This window comes from Umbelopsis ramanniana (assembly GCF_025399195.1).
Source record: "Umbelopsis ramanniana AG unplaced genomic scaffold K450scaffold_3, whole genome shotgun sequence".
Lineage (NCBI taxonomy): Eukaryota > Fungi > Mucoromycota > Umbelopsidomycetes > Umbelopsidales > Umbelopsidaceae > Umbelopsis > Umbelopsis ramanniana.
The window spans coordinates 414497-435451 of NW_026252089.1; the positions used below are offsets into that span (position 1 = coordinate 414497).

General features: G+C 42.8%; 10 protein-coding genes across 10 annotated transcripts; 4 read left to right on the top strand and 6 right to left on the bottom strand.

Moving 5' to 3' along the window:
- Positions 1-22: 22 nt before the first annotated feature.
- Positions 23-2583, top strand: K450DRAFT_220674 (uncharacterized protein). The gene is made up of 8 exons (XM_051585593.1): positions 23-328; positions 485-606; positions 670-721; positions 796-866; positions 934-1070; positions 1146-1473; positions 1543-1621; positions 1694-2583. The coding sequence occupies exons 2-8, from the start codon at positions 485-487 to the stop codon at positions 2114-2116; spliced, it is 1212 nt and encodes a 403-aa protein (XP_051448939.1). The 5' UTR covers positions 23-328; the 3' UTR covers positions 2117-2583.
- On the bottom strand, positions 2228-4201 carry K450DRAFT_220681 (uncharacterized protein). Its single transcript, XM_051585594.1, has 6 exons — positions 3903-4201; positions 3698-3823; positions 3317-3598; positions 2865-3254; positions 2593-2726; positions 2228-2517 (listed from the first exon to the last, which is right to left on the bottom strand). The coding sequence occupies exons 1-6, from the start codon at positions 3924-3926 to the stop codon at positions 2340-2342; spliced, it is 1134 nt and encodes a 377-aa protein (XP_051448940.1). The 5' UTR covers positions 3927-4201; the 3' UTR covers positions 2228-2339.
- A 614-nt stretch (positions 4202-4815) lies between these two features.
- K450DRAFT_267942 (uncharacterized protein) lies at positions 4816-5460 on the top strand (the record flags this gene model as incomplete). Its single annotated transcript, XM_051592857.1, has 1 exon — positions 4816-5460. The coding sequence occupies one exon, from the start codon at positions 4816-4818 to the stop codon at positions 5458-5460; it is 645 nt and encodes a 214-aa protein (XP_051448941.1).
- A 2851-nt stretch (positions 5461-8311) lies between these two features.
- Positions 8312-9725, top strand: K450DRAFT_220691 (uncharacterized protein). Its single transcript, XM_051585595.1, has 4 exons — positions 8312-8904; positions 8987-9010; positions 9080-9222; positions 9316-9725. Exons 1-4 carry the CDS (start codon positions 8571-8573, stop codon positions 9553-9555), a joined length of 741 nt encoding a protein of 246 aa, XP_051448942.1. The 5' UTR covers positions 8312-8570; the 3' UTR covers positions 9556-9725.
- Positions 9726-9773: 48 nt separating this feature from the next.
- On the bottom strand, positions 9774-11267 carry K450DRAFT_220699 (uncharacterized protein). The gene is made up of 6 exons (XM_051585596.1): positions 11151-11267; positions 10912-11072; positions 10759-10834; positions 10620-10696; positions 10411-10552; positions 9774-10333 (listed from the first exon to the last, which is right to left on the bottom strand). Exons 1-6 carry the CDS (start codon positions 11252-11254, stop codon positions 9895-9897), a joined length of 999 nt encoding a protein of 332 aa, XP_051448943.1. The 5' UTR covers positions 11255-11267; the 3' UTR covers positions 9774-9894.
- A 73-nt stretch (positions 11268-11340) lies between these two features.
- Positions 11341-12547, bottom strand: K450DRAFT_220703 (uncharacterized protein). Its single transcript, XM_051585597.1, has 5 exons — positions 12316-12547; positions 12113-12208; positions 11947-12035; positions 11739-11886; positions 11341-11673 (listed from the first exon to the last, which is right to left on the bottom strand). Exons 1-5 carry the CDS (start codon positions 12404-12406, stop codon positions 11564-11566), a joined length of 534 nt encoding a protein of 177 aa, XP_051448944.1. The 5' UTR covers positions 12407-12547; the 3' UTR covers positions 11341-11563.
- Positions 12548-12666: 119 nt separating this feature from the next.
- Positions 12667-16048, bottom strand: K450DRAFT_220711 (uncharacterized protein). The gene is made up of 15 exons (XM_051585598.1): positions 15633-16048; positions 15466-15570; positions 15276-15390; positions 15088-15212; positions 14953-15023; positions 14776-14888; positions 14631-14710; positions 14324-14564; positions 14185-14261; positions 13983-14093; positions 13860-13919; positions 13656-13796; positions 13394-13588; positions 13111-13335; positions 12667-13046 (listed from the first exon to the last, which is right to left on the bottom strand). The coding sequence occupies exons 1-15, from the start codon at positions 15696-15698 to the stop codon at positions 12690-12692; spliced, it is 2082 nt and encodes a 693-aa protein (XP_051448945.1). The 5' UTR covers positions 15699-16048; the 3' UTR covers positions 12667-12689.
- Positions 15785-16908, bottom strand: K450DRAFT_220728 (uncharacterized protein). Its single transcript, XM_051585599.1, has 4 exons — positions 16576-16908; positions 16360-16492; positions 16076-16282; positions 15785-15993 (listed from the first exon to the last, which is right to left on the bottom strand). The coding sequence occupies exons 1-4, from the start codon at positions 16771-16773 to the stop codon at positions 15872-15874; spliced, it is 660 nt and encodes a 219-aa protein (XP_051448946.1). The 5' UTR covers positions 16774-16908; the 3' UTR covers positions 15785-15871.
- Positions 16519-18189, top strand: K450DRAFT_220732 (uncharacterized protein). The gene is made up of 7 exons (XM_051585600.1): positions 16519-17176; positions 17242-17338; positions 17408-17447; positions 17522-17556; positions 17618-17719; positions 17791-18069; positions 18151-18189. Exons 1-6 carry the CDS (start codon positions 16893-16895, stop codon positions 17995-17997), a joined length of 765 nt encoding a protein of 254 aa, XP_051448947.1. The 5' UTR covers positions 16519-16892; the 3' UTR covers positions 17998-18069; positions 18151-18189.
- On the bottom strand, positions 18017-20648 carry K450DRAFT_220744 (uncharacterized protein). The gene is made up of 8 exons (XM_051585601.1): positions 20518-20648; positions 20353-20449; positions 20211-20285; positions 19932-20137; positions 19543-19862; positions 18974-19473; positions 18693-18901; positions 18017-18624 (listed from the first exon to the last, which is right to left on the bottom strand). Exons 1-8 carry the CDS (start codon positions 20593-20595, stop codon positions 18184-18186), a joined length of 1926 nt encoding a protein of 641 aa, XP_051448948.1. The 5' UTR covers positions 20596-20648; the 3' UTR covers positions 18017-18183.
- Positions 20649-20955: the final 307 nt, after the last annotated feature.

Genomic DNA, 20955 nt, shown 5'->3' on the forward strand with positions numbered 1-20955 from the left:
ATACCTTTTTCCTTACGCACAACCCACACTTTTTAAAAAAAGAAAATTAGAATACAAGTGATTTCGTAGAGATATGGCTATTGCACAAACAATCTAGAACTCTTGACGAAACAGAATAAAAACACTGTAAACTTGTGAAGGTGTGGCAAGTTCATAACTTGTGTTCTTACTTATGCTGAAAATCATGGAAAGCGGTTTCAAAAAAAAAAAAAAGAAAGTCCAGCTTTTTTCCTGTATACAGCACACCGTCCAACATTTACACTCACGAGGCCGTCTTTGTTTTTGCTGTAAAGACTAAATTCGATTGAATCCTTTGTCGTTTGTGAAGGTGGGCACGCTTTTCTTTTGAATCATGGTCCTGATGTGACTCATCGGAGCAACTGCATTGGCAATGCAACATGGACTTGAACAATTTTAATGATCCGCCAATTTCTCTGACTTCTTTTCTTGTTAAATTTCTTTGCACGACATTGGAACCCTCCAGATGAGCCCGGTTTCTACTTCCAACATGAAGCATTCCAAGTTGACCACCACGTCTGCCGTCAAACATACAAAGTCACCGCTCTCGATCTCCCACTTACCACCTACTTCCGATAATGACCCTCAGTTGAGTGATCATGTAGTCGTCATAGAGAGCACAGTCGCTGCCGAGACTAATGCTGACAAAAGCACGCCAAATAAATACAACCTATTGAAACGAGAAATAAAACAACTAGCGGAGGTTGGTATTGTCAATACGTGAGCTGAGGAAAATACATTGAGCATTCAAATTGATACTTGCTTTTCATTGTATAGCGAAACGGTAGTATGACTCGGAGCCTGGAAAGCGCTAGGAAGAGAATAAAGACATTGCGAAAGGAACGAAGGTATGCAATCGTATCAGAGATGTGGCAGCGATTGATAAAGCATGTGTTCATTCCAACCTGCTTTCAGTTCATTACTAGACAAAATAGCACGAGCGGAATCTATGATAGCTGCCTCAGACAGTGATGATAGTAGCGATCTTGCAGATGACCTTGGCTATGACGATGAGAGTGATGGTGATAGTAGCTTAGACTACGCACGATATGGTAGGAATATATAGATAGCTAACATCTTTAATGTAATGGCCTGACCATTAACCATACTTGGTTGCATCATTATAGGGTCTCAATCAGAAGAAGAAGAAGAAGATATCGATGCTGAAACTACTGACGGATTTTTGATACCTGGGTTGAGCAGTAATCGTGTTGCGTATATGACGCCTCAACGCATTAAACCACTTCCAGGATTACGCGAGTCAACGCCTACGCCGTCTTCATCATCGCGCAAGACGAGAAGAGTCATGTATGTTGAAAAGGACGAGGAAGGAAATTACCGCCTTCCTGTCCAGATTGGTGCTTTGACTCTCTTGTCACTTGGTCAAGTGGTGTGGGACAGAGAAGGCTTCCATAATGATCGCTATATATGGCCAATAGGATACAGTGTACAAAGGTAATTGATGTTCTTGTCGCTCAAATTCACATAGACTACCTAGTGTTAACTATTTTTTTTTTTTCAAAGATCATATATGAGCATGATAAACCCTGAATCCAATACGATATACACATGTACTATTGAAGATGGTGGAGATGCTCCACAGGTACGATTATGAGGCAACTGTATAAATTGAATTGACAGACTGATTCATATGTCAACATATTTTTTATGACAGTTTCGCATCACACCAGAAGATGCAAAGGAAGAAGAACTCGTGTCGGGTACTGCTACAGGCGTCTGGACTACGGTGGTTAAACGAGCAAATCAAATCCGTCATCGTGATGTGTCTAACTCCGTGTCCGGACCAGAATACTTTGGTTTCGCGCATCCAACCATAGCCAAAATGATCCAGGATCTACCTGGAGCGGAACGGTGTGGAAGATACAAATGGCAGGACCTTGTAGTCGTTATGCCATCCGGTCAAAATGGCTCCCGGTCTCGTAAAGGAGGCAACACTTCAGAATCCAAACAGCCGTCGGGAGAAGACCGAGCCAATTCAGCAACAGCGGAAGCTGCTGCAAGCCCCAGTGTGTCTGGCTTGAAATCTCCAACTCCTTCGAGCCCTGCAGCCTCTCTAGCGACCGACGAAGTGGAGTAAACAAACAGGCACTCCGAAACAAAGCGCGAAAAAACATAATAAATAATTTCTCCTTTATGCGATACAGTTTTTTGCTGTTTGCAGACGTTAATATCATGTCAAACATTCTTAACATGCGAGATATCTAACCGTCTAAGATGATGGTATGCTCTTTTACTCGTGTTTTAGATGCAGATGTACATTTTTTTTTTTCATATTAAATATATTTTCTGACCCCTACACGTCATATATCCCAAGTGATTTTCAGAATCTCGCGTTTGACAGTGTTTTTGCCTGATGTTTCAAAGACGCTCTGGTATTTGAGTTTATGGTTTTCCTTGTCCTTAGTAGCATCCACACAGGCACAGAACGGTAAGATACCTCCTCCTACACCGAAATACACGGTCTTACCAGCCACGTACCTAGCATGATGCAATGTTTAGATCATGAATATAGAGTTGGTAAAGAACATTTAAGAAAGATTAAGCTTTACTTACGCAACACCATCAGGCTTCTTGAGTGTGTTTTGCAAAACCTTAACTAAGCCAGGAATTGATTCTTCGGAATATACAGTTTCGGAAGTGACAATCATGTCATATTTGTTCAAGTTGTCGGAGAGGTTCATTGCGTTCTAAGAACAAAAGTGGCGTGTTAAACAAATAGGAAAATGGGTAAACGAGAATATCGCATAATTTAGGTTCAGGAAAGAAGAGTCTTGCTTTTTGGTGGGGTGAAATGACATCTCGGATGTTGGAAACGCAATACTTACGGTTAGCGACTGCCATTCTCCAAAATAACATTGACTTCTTTGGCTGAGTTTGCTGAGAATATCAGGTGCTTGTGTTTCCGAGATCTCTAGCTCTGCGTCTGCCGAGTCCATCTCCTCTTCATCGGCGTGCGGCTCGTCTTCGTCTTCGTCTTCGTCATCCTGGCCGTCATGGTCTAGAATATTGGCGTTATCCTGAGGTAAGCCATTATGTTCGATTCCAGGCTCTTCATCTTCAGCACTAGCTTCACTTGGAGCAACAACCGTATTAAGTATAATGTTGGGTATGGTGATGTATTGTAAAACCTGCTCGTTGTAATCTTGAAAGTCGACTTGGTTCGACTCGTGGCGCATCAATAGATAGATTCCGGGTAAGGCTGATCCACAGCCCAACTGTTGGAGGATCAATGTTCAGCTAGCGCCAAAACCATCAGGATATAATTTAGCCGACTTACCTCTAAAACCTTCTTATTTGTCAGTGAACTATCATCCATCTTGGTATGCATAAATTCCACTAAATCTATGGAGCATTCCCAGGTTTTGAAACCGCCTTCGTAAATTCCCTTGATCAAATCGGTGTTTCCAGCCATTTCTATCATTGGCGTTTGCTCCGCTTCGAGATCATCTTGCCTTGCAATTTGAAACTTGACGTCGGCAAGGGTGCGCTTGTACATGGTGTAAGCGATGGACGACATAGTAACACGATCTGCCTGTAAAGTATCTGGCAATTTCATAGCCTAAAGTAGAAGCAGGCGTGATTCATGAGCTTATTGAGAACCAGCGAAAAAAAGTTTTTCCTAACACAGGAATTTAAAGGTTCAATGGTAAAAACTAACCTCAATGTCAAACTTGGCAGCCTGCATTCTGTCGCTTTCTACGTGCTCAACTTCAGATTCCGTCTTCAGTGAAATGGCTTGAATGCCAGTATCCAATTGTTCGTCTTCATTATCAGAATCCGGGTTCTATCAAAGGGTGTGCAAAATGTTAGCGCATTGTAACTATTGCTTCTAAGGAAGGTAAGAGCATGCACGGGAAGCTTACAGAGAAGTTAAAGCGGAATGCCATAGTTTTCTCGTAACAATGTTAAGTTGCCAGTGTAATTTTTTTGCCTGAGCTCGCCCAAGAAAAAAAAAATTCTTAGGTCCGCCACAGATGAAGTGGCGATTTTGTGGCTGAGATATCCCGTCAAGAGTTCTTAGGAGAGGGGTACACACTCCTCAGATCCCGCATCTGAAGAACCGTAGCCACTTGTAACACAGATTGAATGAAGTGCATCAACCTTAAGCCATCGACGTACACAACGTCTTTCAAATTTGACAAAGAGGTTGCATCGACCCCAAAATAGTCGATGATTGAGCCGAATGCTAGGTCATTATAACCGAAATAAGTCAGAATGTTACCATCACTGTATTTGCCGTGTCATCCTCCAAAACAAGCTTTGGTAGATTATGGGAAGTCCCAGTGACGTCAAGTATAGCTTACACCAAACAAGGAAATAGACAGTTGAAAAGTCTCAGCGAATAGCGTCGGTGGCGTTGATAGAGGAATGTCAAGGAAACTAGGGGAGAGAGAAAGAAAAGTTATGCAAGACTCTTCTCTTCAAACAATAGTTCCATGATTTTCCATCTTCTCGAAACTGCAAGCCTTGTTGCCAAAAGTTGCGATTGAGCTATAGTCCGATATCCTGTAATAGAGATTCAGCCAACCAAATAGGAAGTGCTGGGGAACATCGAAGGAAGCAATTTCCCCAATTGGGACATTGGTATGATGTAATTTTTCATTCCTCTGCAGTCGATCATCAAGGCACACCAGCATTAATGCCCTCCTCATCATTCGATAAATCTAAATAAACGTTTCTTCTTTTTCTTCCCTTTTTCCTTTTCATTTCATAAGCATGTCAAAGGAAACCCACAATTCAAATCATGAAAGCAACCTATCCCAACCACTGAACGCGATGTCCATTCACGCTATTACGACGCATGATGATGAACGAAATCATGCTCACGCCAACACTTCTTCTCACAACAACACACTAGAGCCAGACAACATATACTCCCCTCGCCAAGTAGATGGCCACATGTCTACTATGTCAGATTCCCTACCACCATGGGACACCTCGGATGGATTCCGGCGGTATTCGTCAGCAGCAGAATCGTCCACGTCCAATCAGGACAACAGCCCAGCCTCGACTCCATCCGTCACACAAATGACTAGTAGTAGTCCTTCAGCAACACGGTATGCACAGGATATCCCATTATCTTTAGCTGAACGTCGACAGCGTAACAAAGCGGCTTCTGCCAAATATAGAGCGAAAAAGCATGCCGTCACGGCTCAAATGTCCAGCAAAATCGATGAACTTACTGCCAGTAATGCACAGCTTCAACGTGAACTGGACGATGCGCATATGGAGAATCGAAAATTAAAAGATCGGTGCGAAGACTTACGGCGACAGCTGGGAGCAAAATACCATGGGATGCTCGACTCACCTCAAGACGGTAAAAAGCGAAAAGGTCTGGAAGGCACAAGGACGACGTCAACAAGTGCTCCTCCCAATTTGCCTTCCAGGTCCAAGAGTATAAAAAGCAAATCAAAAAAATAGCATGGGAGAGGCAACCAGCTCTTTTTGCTGCCATCCATCTCATTCCCATCAAGGGTAGAACAGAAAAGAGCTTACAAGTGGAACCAGTTAAAAATATCATATCAAAATTCTGTTGTACATAATAATAGACGTCCGCAAAACAACCTGTAATTTAGAACCAGCCTGTTGATTCTTTTTGATGTGAATCAAATGAACAAAAAGAAAGCAGAGTTTTTGGTAACTCGTTTCCAATAAAATCTTTTTATACAAATTCCATGGAAAATAACAGCGCCGCTACTCATTTATCCTGCGTGCTGCTTGGAACTTGTCAGAGACTGAATGAGTCGTTTGAAAAGGGAAGCAATCGGCGTGCTTACACTTTTTCGGTTAGTGCGCCACAACTGTTTCGCTTGTGGTCTATGATGTTCTCTGGTTAAAAAATAGAAAATGCATATTACGATGGTGGAGTTTAAGCCGTTTAACCAACAGCATATGGTGGAGTGCCATTAACATTGACCATGTTCACCTTGCCCGCATCTCTCAATCCTGCCGATCAACCAAATATGATAACTGGGCCCTAGCACGTGACCATCCGGCGGCAACCTGTAAGCTATTTTGAAAAACGGCGTCTTTCTATGGACTTCTATAGCTTCTAAAATCGAAAACAGGAGCATAGAGATATTCAATTTCGATATTTCCATGACTTTGAACCTATAGAAGCTCAATGAATCGCATCAGAATTTGAAGGCGACGTCTTCTGACTGGGCATTTCAAATACATACAAAACAACCGCTCAATGTTGGCACACATCGACTGTTATAACATGAGGTTCTCTTCATGAAAAGTTGTATACGACATCGTGCTAAATCAAACGATAGAAGCATAGAGATAGGTTTGTTTTGGATGCATTTTGACTTACATTTCCATAGAAGCTCACTGAAATCCACGCTCGGAAAAGACCTCTCCTGGCCGAAAAATTCCCCAATTTCATTAAGAAAAAAGCCTCCACTCCAACGTATCTGTTTTTGTCCACCAAAACAATGGACAATGGTTTCCTTCTTATGTATATTCCAGAACTTGGTACATATTTCTATTTCTACATTTTTCTTTTGGGCTATCATGGAAGACTTCGGGTAGCAGATGACTGGTCCAACATCCGATTGTGACTGGTGGCTGACCTTTTCTCTCTTTTTTGTGTCCCGGTACCTGAATGTTTGCACTAGCTCTACAATAGCTGGGTCAGGGAATCATGTCCTTACAATCTCCAGCGAAGTCTGAGTCGCCGAATCTGCCCAATGTAAAGCATTCCATCGTTCCGACTCTTAAGGCTCCCATTTCGTCTGTGTTACCTACAACAGTTTACACCGATTCACTTGGAAAGCAAAAATTGCGAGAGAAAAAGCAAAAGGCGAAAGAAATCACTTCTGTTGGTACATCTACGGCATTTGCCAGAACAATCATAATGCAAAGTCTGTGGCTATTCTATCGAACGCCCATAAAGGTAACAAAAGAATTGCATGGAACCGAAAACTATATTTTTTTTCTATATAGCGGTTTTTTTCCCCAGCCCCACTATGGCCACGACTGACACGTTGTCACAATCTCTTATCCGCAGTTATTCAGACCGTTACGAGTGGACTATCTCGTCATGGCTCGAGCATTAATGCCAGTCAATGAAACGAGCAAGCGATTCTCTTTCAGATATACTTCCATCGGCATGATAACGAACGCTGTCAGAGCGCAAGGCTGGAAGTTTATTCCTCGCCATCTAATGCCACCCCTGATCGCCAATACCTTCATTGGTACAGTTCTCTATACCACCTACATTGGAACGTTACCGCTGTTTCACCCCGCCTCAAATTTCCAGTTGCATCGCACCTTTCCACCGCCTCCTTTCTCAGCGGTATTTATGGCCGGTATGAACACGCTTCATGATAATTTTGGGAGAGAGAGAGAGAGAGAGAGAGAAAAGAAAAAGAAGAGTGGGACAAGCGGAAAATAGATCCTCACCAAACTACATTGATTGATTAGGTGCACTGGCAGGAGCAGCACAATGTGTTGTGGCGACGCCGCTGGACAGCTTAAAAGTGAGATTTGAAGTGACCGATCTGTTGGAAGGAAAACACCGGTCAATGTATCAGTATGCCAAGTCAACATTGAAGGAATTGGGCTTATTCAGTGCCTATAGGGGTTTCACCTTAACATTAGCGAGGGTAAGGCATGGTTTTCACTACAAAAGGAAAATGTCAGGTTGCTTACCTAAAGTCCGCGCGAACTCACACTGTCCCCCAGGATTCACTAGCTTGTGGATTATTTTTTGCAACCTTCGAATGGGTCAAACAGCAGGGCTATTACAACTTTTTGGATGAGGTGTATGGTTATCAGATAGATTCATCGGAAGCGCTGACCAAAGTCGACAGTAGTTGGAACCATAGCGGTTTTTTAAAACACGATGACCAGGAGGAACGCGACCACGCATCCATCCAAGCCGCGGCCTTATCTTTGGCGGAAGATACGGTCAAAGAGAAACCACCCCTCTTGTTAGAGCCCATTTTTGTTATAACAGCTGGTGCTGCAGCTGCAGTGGTACGTGCAATCTATATATTTTTATGAAAACATATTGAGACCTCATGGAAAAAAACCCCCCACTAACGCCGAACGTCTACAGGCTTATCAAGCCATTGACCATCCACTATCCAAAATCCATAACGTTTTCTACGTTACTGAAGCGCAGTCCGAGTTTGCCAACCCAAGATGCCGAGAAACCACTCGAAAGCTGTATCGAGAAACATGGGAACGCTGTAAAATGCAGGTACGGCTGACTGGAGGAAGCTGGAGAAAATACTTGTATCAGGACTTTACAGGTGTTCTGGTCAAGGTAGCACCAGCGACTAGCTTGGGATTCCTTGTTTTTGAGTTGGCCAAACGAGAGATTGATTTTAGAAGTCAATAGAGACATAATAACCTTTCCTTCATCTGTACGATATTCCTTCCATCCCCTCATCATCTATAATATACCATGACCGCCTATCTATTCAGGGTGAGACTACCTTAGTTTAGAAGAAGTAGTTGCCTTTTCCAATTTGAGCCACGTTTCAACGTACACAAGAATCATTGATGCCCACGCGGACATGTATTTATTTGTGCACAGGGTAATCCCACTATTTCTTTACAGTGTAACCCTGGTCTTGCAATTGTTACGCGTGGCCACCTTGTTACTTTTCTCCGATAGAAAAATAAAGCCTCTTGAAAGCTTATACTACTTGTTCTTCCTCCTTTCACTACTCTTCTCAATGAAACCGATATTAGCAATACTATTGTTCATTGCCGTGGCAGCAAAAGCAGATTTATATTCCAACGGCCAGTATTTCGGTCCGGGAATCATAATCATAGATGCTCCCGCTCCCAATTCCACATACCAGGTCAACACCACCATGCCGATTGCAATCGACGTCAGCCTAGATGGTAAGATGCCCGAGAAAATCCTTTAGAACAGTCTGAATAGCCCGATACTGAATCAATATTGTCTTCGCATCGCCTCCTACAGGCAAGATAACAAAGGACGAAACTGGTGAGTCAAAAAGCCTAGACCACATTTAGGACACCAGACCCTTTTTTCTAACTAACCATTCTCATCCAGTGGATCGAGTTTCCATCTTCTTGACGAAACCTGGCTTCAATCTGACTGTGAAGAATCCATTGGATCTTCAGAGCGAACCAGGCTCAACCGTATTGCATCCAAACTATTTGATTAACAGCTGTGTCCCCGCTGGCAACTACAATGTAAGTCCGCCTTCCCCCTAAACCTTTTCTCAGGGACATTCAAAAAGACCTCGGAATCGTTTGAACTTAACTTAACAATTGTTTTATTGCTAGCTTTCGTTCTATGAATTAGACACCATCAATGGAAGTACAGTGTTCTCTGAGATCAATATTCCCGTCTCCGTCAATACTCCCGCTGGTTGGAGTCAACAGCCAGCATGCCAAAGTAATCTTCAAGCACCCAGCAGTGGTAGCAACAGCAATATCGGCACCATCAGCAGTATGGCCATTGCCAACAAATGCGGCTTATCGACAGCCGCTATTGTCATATTCAGCATTTGCTTCCTTTCTTAACTTCTCTACGAACGCCCGCTTTATGTCTGTTTTCTTTTCTTATGATGTCCTTCGCCTTATTCTTCCTTGGTTTCGAACTTTAATATCGAACGACTAGTCCCTTTAGATATTCCCCATCTCTTTGGTTTTAGCTCGTCATCCTGCCCTGGATAGGATATCTCTAGAGTTATCTCCAACTATACATAGACCACTCCTTCCCAGACCTTATTAGGATTTTTTATAACCTTCCTTTTTTTTTTTCTTTTTTTTTTCCTACTCTTCTTCATTATTGTTATTGGAACCCGCGCTCACTTTAGATTTATGTCGCCTTTTATAAAATCAACTATTAAAAATGTGCATCTAATCCAATTCAGTTCCTGTTGAACTTGGTCCAGTCACTCTCCTTGAGCCACCAGCATTGGCAGGAGCTGGTCCACCGAAAAGGTTGCTCATGAGATCTTGTAAAACGTTGCCCTGATTCCGTGGCTTTTGAATATTGAAAAACACTAGTCCAAAGTCGGAAAGCGCTTCATCAAAGTCAAATCCATTTTCCTTTGACCAAGCCGGGCTGTACTTAGACTTCAGGCTGCGGAAGTGATCGGCACCATCGCGTTGAGCAGTTAGGATCAACAATTGTGAGAAGTTGATCAAAGAATCCTTGTAAATGGGAATGTTGATATGGTCATCGGCCGGAGCTGGCTTATAAGGTACCGCGCCGATTTTCTCAGCTGCATCCAGGCGTTTCGCGAAAGCAGCGAAAGCAAGGTTGGCGTAATGGATATTCTTCATGGCAAGTAGTCTATAGTTGACACCAAGGTTCAGCATCATCAAATGAAAAAGTCAATGACCGAATATAATGGATGGGAGATAACTTACTGCATGACAGCACGAGCAATAAAGACACCCTTGGTTATGGATGTTTCTTTCACAGACCAGTCATATTCCAAGTCACCAAGCAACTGGGCGCTCTCTTCTGTACCAAATAGCAAATGCTTCTCTGCTTCACCGTAGTTACCCTCTAGATCACACAAGACTGTTTAACATTCGCTGTTTCTTCGACCGCTACATTGCCGTCCAATGCTTACCGTAGTACTGAATGGTACCGACAAAATTATGAAGTTCAGCATCCCCCATTTCATTATCTCCATTCTTTTGCGACCAACTGTGCCATACTGTCAGTACGTAGATAAGGGTACCATGGGTTAATCCTTGAATAATACTTACTTCATAGCATTGTTGATGAAAGGTTTACGTCCTGGCTCATCGCTAGGGTAAAGTTCTAAAAGTTCGGCCACTCGATCTAACAAGGTATGTAAGAGAGAGCAATCAGAACATGCTGTTAGTTCTTACTACTACTACAAATTAATGAGCACGTACCGAGCGACTCTTCCGTGACAGGGGTATTCGCGAGTTTATAGGTTTCGATCATATACATGGCTAAATCAGAGCCGGATCCACTTTGCTTTGCCTTCATAAGCGACACTGCTCCGGAATGTACCAATTCAATGACATCTCGATACTTTTCTTGCTTAGTGTAGCTGTTCATGGACGTTGCATTAGCAATGTGAGCAGGAATTGGGGGTTGGATGTTGCGAGCTCTTAGAATGGAACATTACCGTCTTGCCACCGTGCGGTACATTTGATGAGCTTCGTAATAGTTGCCATCTTCAACAGACTTCTTCAGCTTTTGAAGTGTCTTTTCAGTACCTTTGCTGCTCATTATTGGTTTGGTGAAAGCCTTCCAGGTGTCTAGGAAAGCGGGTCTCGAAATTTAATCGTAGGCGTGTGGACGGCCCACTGTGCTTTGGCGTAACGCGGCCATTTCACTACCTTTTCTTTTTCATTTGCCTATACAACTACACATTGAGAAACGAGATATGAATGAAAAAATATTGTAAAAAAAAAAGCAAGTGCGATACATTGAGATATGTTTGTTTGCTTGTAAACTGGCTGCTCAACAAACTCTTTTTAAAAAAAGGTACACCTGCACAGGGAGCCTATCGAGACCGATACAATACACTAACTACTATTAAGCTATGACATTATCATAAGAAATTCCCTTATGAAGGCCCCCTCGCATAGAAAGTCGTACATTCTGCTCAAAAGCACGTCGATTTGCTCTTAAATCTTCAGCAGCAGCTAAGCGATCGTATCCGCGTTAATCACTGCCATTGGAAGGGATTCATGGTGTCAGGAAAACTTACCCTTATTCAACGGGTCATCAGCATTTGGCTCTAAGAAAAGGTATTGCAAGCCAACTAGTACAGAATGAAGTGATAAAACAGGCTTCCAGTCTTCTCGCAATATATTAAGACAAATGTTGCCTTCCAAATCAATATTTGGATGGTATATCTATAGGAGTATCAGCACACATGTGTATGTTTTGATGAAAGAAGTAGGACTTTGCTATACCTTTTGTGTGCATCGTACTTTTGGAGGCTCGTGAGGGTAATTGGTGTTAATGTTAAAGGTGAAATGGAATTGACCGCCCTTGTAGAATCCTAGCGGGAGTAAAGGACAGGTTAGAGTGACTGGCGAATCTCAACATGATAGAAGTCAATGACTGCGGAACCCTTACCGTCATCGGGGCGAATGTTGACTTCAAAGTTGAGAATATCAGCTGGATCTGGGAAAGTCATTTCAATGGTGGATGGTATTTCCAGTTCGGCCAAATCTAAAAATGGCGCGATGGAATAGATTATGACGGTCAGACCCCAAACCAACAGCGATAATGGGAAAGGCAAAGTAAATGCCATGCCAACGACAGGATAGGACGTTTACCTTTTTGAACTCGGATTTGAGCCGCACTGGTTTTGGGCTTCTTCTTCTCGGCAGCGGCCTCTTTGGCCTTCATACTCCATATCTTGATCATTATGTCTGAAACAGACGAGCTGGTGGCAACAACGTCAGTCGACTGACTTCCTAAAGTCCTTTTGAATTGGCACTGTCAAAAGTCACGCGACCTGAGCCAATTTCGTATTCCAACAAATCCCCCTATTCCCTTTTCTACCGTATGGCCCGTAAACAACAACATGATATGCCTTTCTATTCCTTGAAGATGTTTCTTGCGCGAAATTTAAAAAGCCATTGTTTGTCACCGGCCGTTTAGTGGATTGTAACTCATGCTTTTTGCTACCATCGTAGCACTTGTTTATTTACGCAAACATGTCCTCTAATTCTACATCCTCTTTTTCTTCTACTTTTTCCATTTCTTCATCTTCTTCATCGTCCGTTAAAGGCTCTCCATCGATGTCAGACAGTGGTTCACCGTCAATATCGTCATCCATGGATTCGTCCTCTACACGGTTGGTATCTTGTTCAGTTTGAACTTCTTCTACAGACTCGCTTTCTGGTCTAACCTCAGCTGAATTCGTCACTTGTGGGTCCGAAGGTACGTCAGCTACACGAGGTTCTGTACCAGGTTGCATAAAGATGCTGTTATACTCTGCAATACGATGTTCAGGGAAAACAATCCAGTTGTTCCACACAGACAAAATATTGCTGATTTGGCGCTGTCGGCAATATGTGTTAATCTCGACTGACTGACCACTATTGTGCAAATGACATTCAACCTACCCGAACTTGCTCAGCTTTGAGTCGAGCTTGGATAGATCTATATATCTTGTTAAAGTGCTTGAAAACATCAGGTAGTTTTACTTCAAATCCGCTTCGGTACTTCCAAGCATTGGTGACATGGACACTGCTGTTGTGAAGGATGTCGGATACCAGATACAACCTGGCGATTTTTTGGGATAATGGCGTTTCGTCGGAGACCAAGGATTTGCACACGATATCAATAACCTATTGAAAAGAAATCAGCTTCCATCTAGCAAGTTCAAAAAACCATTCGGTACCTTACCTCGTCAGCTGCATCGGCATGGTTGATGGCAAATGCCATGGCCTTGGCAATCTTGCCTCGTTGGAAGTTCATTTTTCGTAGCATGATTTCCAGTCGACGCTTGGCTACCCGGCCTAGATTGCCTTTTGGAATATGACCACGTTGTCGTTCACGCTGCTCTTCATCCGAGGAGTTTGCGATTTCTTCTATTTCACCCTAAGTACATTGATATAAATGTCAAAATATGCCACGAGTGATTGTAGTGGCCGTTCAGCTTTCTTACATTATTGTCAAAAGGAACTTCGGGTGGGATCCACCAAGGACCTTCCGCAAACATCTGGAAAGGTTCTGATCGCCAATGGTATTTCGAGTCGCCTTGCAATAGGGAATATAATTTCCATCGATAATAGATGTGTTCATCGCACTGATAATGCTTTGTCAGTGTACACCATTACATTCATTTCAAACACCAAATTGTAACACCCACGTTGTTGTCCACAAGAAACTTGTAAATTGGATTGCTCCATTCTCGTTGGATGATAGAAGCCTAATTTTCATCGAAATGAACACCAAGAATCTTGCCAAATACGTGCCATCTTATGTAGCTCACCTCGAATTGCTCTCCATGTGTCAGCACACGCTCGATTGTACGATGTATGACTTTCAATTGTTGTTCATCTTTTGGCTTAACAACTTGCACTTCTGATCGTGGTTTAGAGACCTTATCAATCCCATTTGAAGCAAATGGTTGGTTAGCCAAATTCTTAACCGTTTGATGCGGCGGTATATAACCGTAAATAATGCTGGATTACCACTCCACTGCCAATGGTCGTTATCTGAGCATTAAATGGAAGTCCTGTGGGAGCTGCTCCTTTATCTCGCTCCAATGCTGAAAAAATACGCCATTAACAAGACTGAATGGCTGATGCCAATACTCAAATGAACACTTACCAAAGATTGGTTGTGCCGGAAGTGGGACAGCTTTTCCCCAACAAACTCGAAGGAGGTGACCATGTAGATCCTTCCCATCCATGGCTTTGAGAGCCTTCTCTGCATCGGGCCGTTTCATGAAACTTATGAAAGCAGAATTGCGATTTCGTTCTTTTTCTTCCTGGCTTCGGGGCCACATTATCTTTACCGATGCTATTGGGCCGAAAATAGCAAAGTCTCGACAAAGCGATGCCTCATTGATCTAAAAATCAACAGTAAGCTTCATATTCTTTCTATCAATAATTGTACCTGCTATCATCCAACATACCGTAGGACTGATATTGCCTAGATAAAGGTTCGTAGTAGTCAAATCGCCAAGGTCATGAGATCCAGGTCGATCTGCAAAGGCTATTGTGCCGTGTTAATCCCCAGATTTTGCCTAGACGGTTTGCTGTTTTCTGCCTTAGAATTACCTGCTTGAAGAGTCAAACTAGGGCCGGGTTCTGAAGACCCTGTGGCTGACCGGTCCGCGTACATCTTTGTTGTCCGCGTATTCCGAAGTCTCCCTTCTCTATCCTCTTGTTCTCTGCAGAAAACAGTTGAGCACTACATTTGACAATTTGGTAACATTAAAGGCTTAGAAGTCTCACCGTTTGATTTCCTCCAAGAATGTATCCAAATTTCGTTTCTTTTGCAGCTTTGATGCTTTCAATGCCTTCTCCTTTGGAATCAAAATGGCGTCAAATGACGTGAGCCAAACTGTTCTACAAGTGTATTGAAAGTACCTCTTCTTCCTTTGTATTTTCTTCCATAGAAGGTAGAACATTTGTCGGCAAGCTCTGTCCAGATTTAACGAAAGGCATTGGTTTGTATTTCGAGCCTCCGCTTGTCGTGTTCGAGTTGTTGGCAGCTTTTAATGTGGATGTCAGTACTTTTGCTTCCGTCGACGTTACTATAATGATGAATATGCTACCTTGTAACATGGTTGAGTTCGATTTTACAAATGAAGGACCTATGCCTCCACTTCGGTCGTTCTCAAAGGAGGCTACAAACTCTTCGTAAACTTTTGCGGCTTCTTCCGATTCTTTCTGTCAACGGTGGTCTTCAATGAGCGACGTGGTCTAGCGGTGCAAACGGCCTATATGGTACTTCAATAAAAGTACCTTCTTTTTCTGTTCCAACTCTTCTTTATGGCGTTGAAATGGAGTCTTTTTGTGGACACCTAGTGAAAATGCCTGCAACTTAGTGTGGGCTATAGGCTTTGCAGGCTGCATTGCATTGTTAATGGGATCATGCAGTTCCAATGTAGACTGTGAAGTGTGGGCATTACCCTTGGAGGAGGACTCTCATCACCCGACTGTGATCCACTGTCTTCTCTGTCGTTATCTGCATTCATTAGCGAGAAGAAAAACGCCTGTCAAGCGCAAAGTAGCAACTTCCAAGGAAGTACTCTAACCACAAATTGAAGTTCCGAATGAGCATAAGCCACTCTAGAGACGGTTGATTGCAGTGAATTACACGTTTTTCTTTTTATTTGAAGTGGGAGGTGCTTTTTAAAAAGTGAAAAACCTAATCAATAAGTCTCTTGCGCTTAAAGAAGCGGCGAAGGTACATGACTTGCCAAGTTCCCAAGCTGACGAGAGTCAATAAAGTGATGATGCTGAACCATTGAACGCGCTCATTGGTGGATTCTATATCAGAAGATCAAGCAAAAGGGTTGATTTTTAGTATACCTGAATACATACTATCGTATTAAGAGATAATGAACATTACCATTGGTGTCTCTCATCTTGGCTTCGCGTCTCTTGAGATATTCCATCTCATCCCAAATTTCCTGGACGACCTTTTCCAGCTTGCGAAGCTCAACCTCTAAAGGTTCAAGCTTCTCTGCCTTTGCAATCTTGCTGTAATCCAAAGCTTCGGCACCAATGTCATAATCAACATCAATTGTACGTCGGTAGTTGGGGCCAGGGTTGAAACCTTTATGCATATGGAAAGTAAGAGGCAACATAGTTAGCCAGGGGGTCAGATCAACCATATTGCCCACTTAAACATACCATCTGAGAGTGTGTTAGTGAAGCAAACAAAGATAGAAGCATCGGCATGAGTGCTGAAGGCAAGTCTTGCGCCCTGTTCACCGACATCCCGTCTGGTAGCATACTTGTTGATGCTCTCACTGTCGTCGAAAATCTAAAAGCATTGACGGATGAGTTCACTTTGAAGAGAATAAAGGTGTGCAAATCAGCATGGTAGACCTAATGCCGATATCTTACCTCTAGATCGACACGCTGATTGTAGCCTTCGCCAACCTTCACGGTGACGATGACCATGGTGTTGTCGCCAACATGTTGAGACAGGCACTTTCTGTGTGCGAAAGCAGTGGATGATGGGAGTGCTTCTAGGTCAAATTTTATTGCGCTCACAAGACATGCTACTAATGACAGCAGCAAAAATGCAGAGAATCGCAACATGTTAGAGTTTGAAAGCCGAATGCTTTGCTTGGACGACTGAGTATGCCTTTTCTGTATTGGTCCCTGCTATAGCAAAAAATGGCGCGCGCTCATTGGCCGAATTGCTAACCCGCTTTTCCATGCTGCACTTCCTTGTCAAAGCAATTACGCCGTCGGTGACCAGGAGGCTCCTATCAACTACTGCTATAGAGCAAGGAAAGAAAGCGGCTGCTTATAGAGCTGTTGACGATGTTGTTCATTCTTCTCTATCAGTCATTGGAATTGGCTCGGGATCCACCATTCGGTATGCGGTAGATCGGATCAAAGACCGCCAGGACCTGGCCCACGTTACATATATTCCGACAAGCTTTCAAAGTAGGATGCTGATACAAGAAGCCAATTTGAAACTCGGTAATTTGGAGCAGTATGTACTTAAGGCGTTATTGATTTTGATGGATATATCGTGGCCTATGCTAATACTATCTCTAGACATCCAGCTATAGATGTTACTATTGATGGTGCCGACGAAGTGGATAGTCAACTAAACTGTATCAAAGGGGGAGGTGCATGCCACCTGCAGGAGAAGGTATTAAATGATCCTTTTCTGAGCCGCCAAAATTCATGTAGAAATATAAACCATGGTCACTCCTGTTAGATCATTGCATCCGCTTCCAAGCGATTTATTATTATTGCTGGTACGCTACCAATCTAGTAGAAAATGCCGCAGGGTGCTTTTACCATGAAGTTGTATATTAATGTGGTACTGTAGACGACAGAAAAAAATCCGACACTTTAGGAGAGAATGTAAGTGGATCATGATCTTGTATATATAATTCTCCCACTCATTTACATGATTTATGGTCAGTGGACAAAGGGAGTGCCTATCGAAGTACTGCCAATGGCATTTTCCGTGATACTGTTGCATTTTAAAACATATTTTCCTTCAGCAACACCAAAACTTCGCATGGTATGTCTTTCTACATTTAATTCGGAATTTTTACCGTCGCATCGCTGACACGTTTGACTGCATGCTGTCAGGCTAGTGAAAAGGCAGGACCAGTTGTCACAGATAATGGAAACTTCATCATCGATGTGCATTTTGGTCCTATATCTTCTCCATCCGACCTAGAAAATAAGCTAATCAGAATACCTGGTGTTATCGAAGTCGGATTGTTTTGTAACCTGACTGATAGTGCTTACTTTGGATCCTCGGACGGAAGTATACATGTGGAAAACAGAGGATAAGTCAGTCTGCTCAAGTATTATGTTGTCTCCCCCCACACTAGTTTATTGTAAGGAAATATCGAGAGAGGAGAAGTAGGAAATACATTATATGAGTACTGCGAAAAATTGTAAACTGATTCATGCATAATTTTTTCAACTGCTTGTCCAATATAGTGTGCAATATTCTGATAAGTGAGAACAATTCGTCTAGAAATCATCATCATCTTCATCATAAAATGCACGCATTTTACGTGCTACCACTTCATCTTCTGCCATATGGGCTTCGTCTTCGTCGTCGTCGTCATCATCTTCTTGAATACCGTTTAGAGCACTCTTGTCAATGGCTTTACCATTCGCTGTTGGTACGTCTCCAGATTCTTCCACAACAGCGTAACCAGCATATTCATCGCCTTTGGTAGTTGTCTGGTGCAGCTGGCTACCACCATAAGCAGAGTCCTTTTGAGTGGCAAGCATAGAAGGCTCGGGGGTACTGGTACGAGATTTGAGTGTCGCCAAGCTGTCCTCATCTTCAAACAGTTCATTGAAAATCGTACGATTAATTTTCCTTGATATCTTCTTGGACGCAACGAGTTGCTTTGCTGCATCTGCAGGTGATGCTGCTGGCCCGGTCGCAGCCTTCTTCTTTCTCTGTAAAGGAAATAGACATGAGATGGGCAGTCTATAGGTCTTGTACTAGTTCCGAATAAGTCTCTTACCGAGCCGGTCTTCTTGTAGACACCGTTCTTTCTGTCCATAATCTCTTTCTCCATTTTGATTCGCTGTTCTTCCAAATACTCCTTATTGAATTCATACCAGACCTTTGTTTTGATCTCAATTTCTTCGTCGTTGAGCAGCATGGCGTCAATTTCGTCATCATCAACGTCAGTGAGGTCGGTCCCAAAAGGCTCCTTAAAGTCTTCAGATTCTGGAAGAAACGCGTAAAAGTTAGATACAGTTTATGTGATCATGATACACTTAATAGTCTTAGAGTACATACTGAAGTTTTCTGCCGCTTTCAGGAAAGCTTCGTCTTTCATAAAATCATTGATTTCATCATTCAGCTCGTTGTCTTCAGCATCAAGGGATTCGTCTTTGGCTGATTGTGTGCTGCCTGTTTTGTCGCTTCCATCGGCTGTAGCTAAGGATTCTTCCACTGGATCATCAGGGGTGGTGGTAGTGGCATTGTCGTTAGCTGTTGATCTGTCTACACCCTCTTCGGATTGTTCAGCAGCAACGTTACTCTGTCTCTTTCGTTTCTTGGGTGGAAGCATCAATTGTGCGTCTCGAGCGGCTTCAACATTCACGATGGCTTCGTCCTGCATCAATGGCAGAGATGCCATTTCTGCCTTGCTTGCTGCTTCTTCCTCAAGTTGGCCATGCTTATTACGCTTTCGGCCCTTGCTAAAAGCGGGTGGATCAGCCTCTGACTCGAGCCATAAAGCTTTGAAATCACGAACAGAGAGTTGTCCTGAAGGAGTGGCCTTGAATTCATTCAAACTGAAAAGATTGTTCAATATTCGATCAAATCAAACGTATAATGAATTGACAAAAAGAAAGAGAACTCACCGTTTTGTGATGGTAATATCAGCAACCTTCACTACATAAATCATCTCTCGCACCGTACGTCGGAAGCCGTTCATGCGTGCGGCAATCAAAAGGCAAGCGCCACAGATACCAGCTGGACGTCTACCTGTTCTAATCCAATCGCGATCCATTCTTTGTACGAGACGGATGGCATCGGAGGCTACGCGAGAGGTATATTCGCCAAATTCTAGGCCATTAGCGAAACGGGATATATAGATAGAGGGATCGACTAAAGGCAAATTTTTGATGCATATAACTTGTACAAACTTGAGGAAAACTGAGCCAAGTACAAATACATTGATCTTTGAGAAGAAGCATGTTAGTATGAAATCATGTGTAGATGATAAAAATTTCGATAGTAGTACACTCACCTGCAGCAAATCTGAAAAGTCAATTAACATCTGTGAGCTCTTTTCTTGACGGCAAACTACATAAAGGCAAACGGCCGCTACGACTTCCGTTCGTCGACCCTTAGTGAAGTTATTATTAAGTGCCAGATTATAATATCGCATAGCAGATTCTTGATAACGTTCAGGTAATTTCAAAGCGTGGGCCAAATGTTGTGTACGTCTTCGCCCTGAAAGCAGCAGTAGCAATATTAGCTTGGAACACTTTGTTAATGGGTTGAAATCATTGATTATAGCCATTACCATTCTCCATAGCTTGTTCACGACCTTCGTGGCCACTTCGGCCTCTACCATACGGACCTGTCGTTCCTAGTCGACCTATACGCAACCATGACAACGTTTAGTATGCGCTTCTGTTATGCTCGTGAACAAAGTATCTACTAACCTTTATCGGCGGAAACATAAGATCCTTGTAAGATTGCTTTACCACCAGCTGTCTCTCCGAAAGTGACTTCAGCTACAATGCTATTTTCTTCCAGAACCTGAAATGGTCATTAGGACTCGGAAGCGCAGTGATTATCATAAAATGTCAAACAAACGATGTACATACCAAACCGCATTGCACGCAGTAGGTTGATCCTCTTGTAGGATCGTGCTCTGTTTTCACGGATCCGCAAACGCAGGGCATTGCGAGAAGTTTTGTTCAAAGTATATTAGCGAAAAAAAGTTTGCAAAAACAATTTTTGGCCAGTGTTGATTTCCCATTGGTACCGTCGTTTCTGTACCATCTGAGACGTCGCCGGTTCAATTCCTACTCTGGCCATTGGTATATTGAATACCTTAACTCAACATGGCCAAAGCGTCTATCCACCAGTATCTACGTAAAATCATCAACATAATTTAACCTAAAGTCATTTAAGCATCAACATCTTAAAACTAAGCGATTGCAAAATGCTGCTCAAGTTTAAAGGTGTCTTTCAGCCATTACCGTGTCCAATAACCATATAATCATAGCAGTCACACCGATAACCGAGCAAATTTCATAAGC

Excerpts from the sequence above, each read along its gene's own strand:
- K450DRAFT_220744 (XM_051585601.1), bottom strand. The coding sequence starts at position 20,595 with ATGCCCTGCGTTTGCGGATCCGTGAAAACAGAGCACGATCCTACAAGA. Across the intron at positions 20,450-20,517 it reads ACTGCGTGCAATGCGGTTTG|GTTCTGGAAGAAAATAGCAT; the intron begins GTATGTACATCG and ends TGACCATTTCAG. Across the intron at positions 18,625-18,692 it reads TCTACAAGAAGACCGGCTCG|AGAAAGAAGAAGGCTGCGAC; the intron begins GTAAGAGACTTA and ends TTTCCTTTACAG.
- K450DRAFT_220691 (XM_051585595.1), top strand. The coding sequence starts at position 8,571 with ATGTATTTATTTGTGCACAGGGTAATCCCACTATTTCTTTACAGTGTA. Across the intron at positions 8,905-8,986 it reads AATCGACGTCAGCCTAGATG|GCAAGATAACAAAGGACGAA; the intron begins GTAAGATGCCCG and ends CGCCTCCTACAG. Across the intron at positions 9,011-9,079 it reads GATAACAAAGGACGAAACTG|TGGATCGAGTTTCCATCTTC; the intron begins GTGAGTCAAAAA and ends ATTCTCATCCAG.
- K450DRAFT_220711 (XM_051585598.1), bottom strand. The coding sequence starts at position 15,698 with ATGAATGCAGATAACGACAGAGAAGACAGTGGATCACAGTCGGGTGAT. Across the intron at positions 14,711-14,775 it reads TAGTTTGACTCTTCAAGCAG|CCTTTGCAGATCGACCTGGA; the intron begins GTAATTCTAAGG and ends ACGGCACAATAG. Across the intron at positions 13,047-13,110 it reads TCAAAGCTGAGCAAGTTCGG|CGCCAAATCAGCAATATTTT; the intron begins GTAGGTTGAATG and ends TATTGCCGACAG.
- K450DRAFT_220699 (XM_051585596.1), bottom strand. The coding sequence starts at position 11,254 with ATGAGCAGCAAAGGTACTGAAAAGACACTTCAAAAGCTGAAGAAGTCT. Across the intron at positions 10,553-10,619 it reads CGGTACCATTCAGTACTACG|AGGGTAACTACGGTGAAGCA; the intron begins GTAAGCATTGGA and ends TGTGTGATCTAG. Across the intron at positions 10,334-10,410 it reads ATTGCTCGTGCTGTCATGCA|ACTACTTGCCATGAAGAATA; the intron begins GTAAGTTATCTC and ends TGTCAACTATAG.
- K450DRAFT_220732 (XM_051585600.1), top strand. The coding sequence starts at position 16,893 with ATGCTGCACTTCCTTGTCAAAGCAATTACGCCGTCGGTGACCAGGAGG. Across the intron at positions 17,177-17,241 it reads AAACTCGGTAATTTGGAGCA|ACATCCAGCTATAGATGTTA; the intron begins GTATGTACTTAA and ends TACTATCTCTAG. Across the intron at positions 17,448-17,521 it reads GCGATTTATTATTATTGCTG|ACGACAGAAAAAAATCCGAC; the intron begins GTACGCTACCAA and ends GTGGTACTGTAG.
- K450DRAFT_220728 (XM_051585599.1), bottom strand. The coding sequence starts at position 16,773 with ATGTTGCGATTCTCTGCATTTTTGCTGCTGTCATTAGTAGCATGTCTT. Across the intron at positions 16,493-16,575 it reads ATCAGCGTGTCGATCTAGAG|ATTTTCGACGACAGTGAGAG; the intron begins GTAAGATATCGG and ends CAATGCTTTTAG. Across the intron at positions 16,283-16,359 it reads CACTAACACACTCTCAGATG|GTTTCAACCCTGGCCCCAAC; the intron begins GTATGTTTAAGT and ends ATATGCATAAAG.
- K450DRAFT_220681 (XM_051585594.1), bottom strand. The coding sequence starts at position 3,926 with ATGGCATTCCGCTTTAACTTCTCT. Across the intron at positions 3,599-3,697 it reads CTGCCAAGTTTGACATTGAG|GCTATGAAATTGCCAGATAC; the intron begins GTTAGTTTTTAC and ends CTTCTACTTTAG. Across the intron at positions 2,727-2,864 it reads GAGAATGGCAGTCGCTAACC|AACGCAATGAACCTCTCCGA; the intron begins GTAAGTATTGCG and ends TTTTGTTCTTAG.
- K450DRAFT_220703 (XM_051585597.1), bottom strand. The coding sequence starts at position 12,406 with ATGATCAAGATATGGAGTATGAAGGCCAAAGAGGCCGCTGCCGAGAAG. Across the intron at positions 12,209-12,315 it reads TCAAATCCGAGTTCAAAAAG|ATTTGGCCGAACTGGAAATA; the intron begins GTAAACGTCCTA and ends CGCCATTTTTAG. Across the intron at positions 12,036-12,112 it reads CAACATTCGCCCCGATGACG|GATTCTACAAGGGCGGTCAA; the intron begins GTAAGGGTTCCG and ends TACTCCCGCTAG.
- K450DRAFT_220674 (XM_051585593.1), top strand. The coding sequence starts at position 485 with ATGAGCCCGGTTTCTACTTCCAACATGAAGCATTCCAAGTTGACCACC. Across the intron at positions 607-669 it reads ACTTCCGATAATGACCCTCA|CACGCCAAATAAATACAACC; the intron begins GTTGAGTGATCA and ends TGCTGACAAAAG. Across the intron at positions 722-795 it reads AAATAAAACAACTAGCGGAG|CGAAACGGTAGTATGACTCG; the intron begins GTTGGTATTGTC and ends TTCATTGTATAG.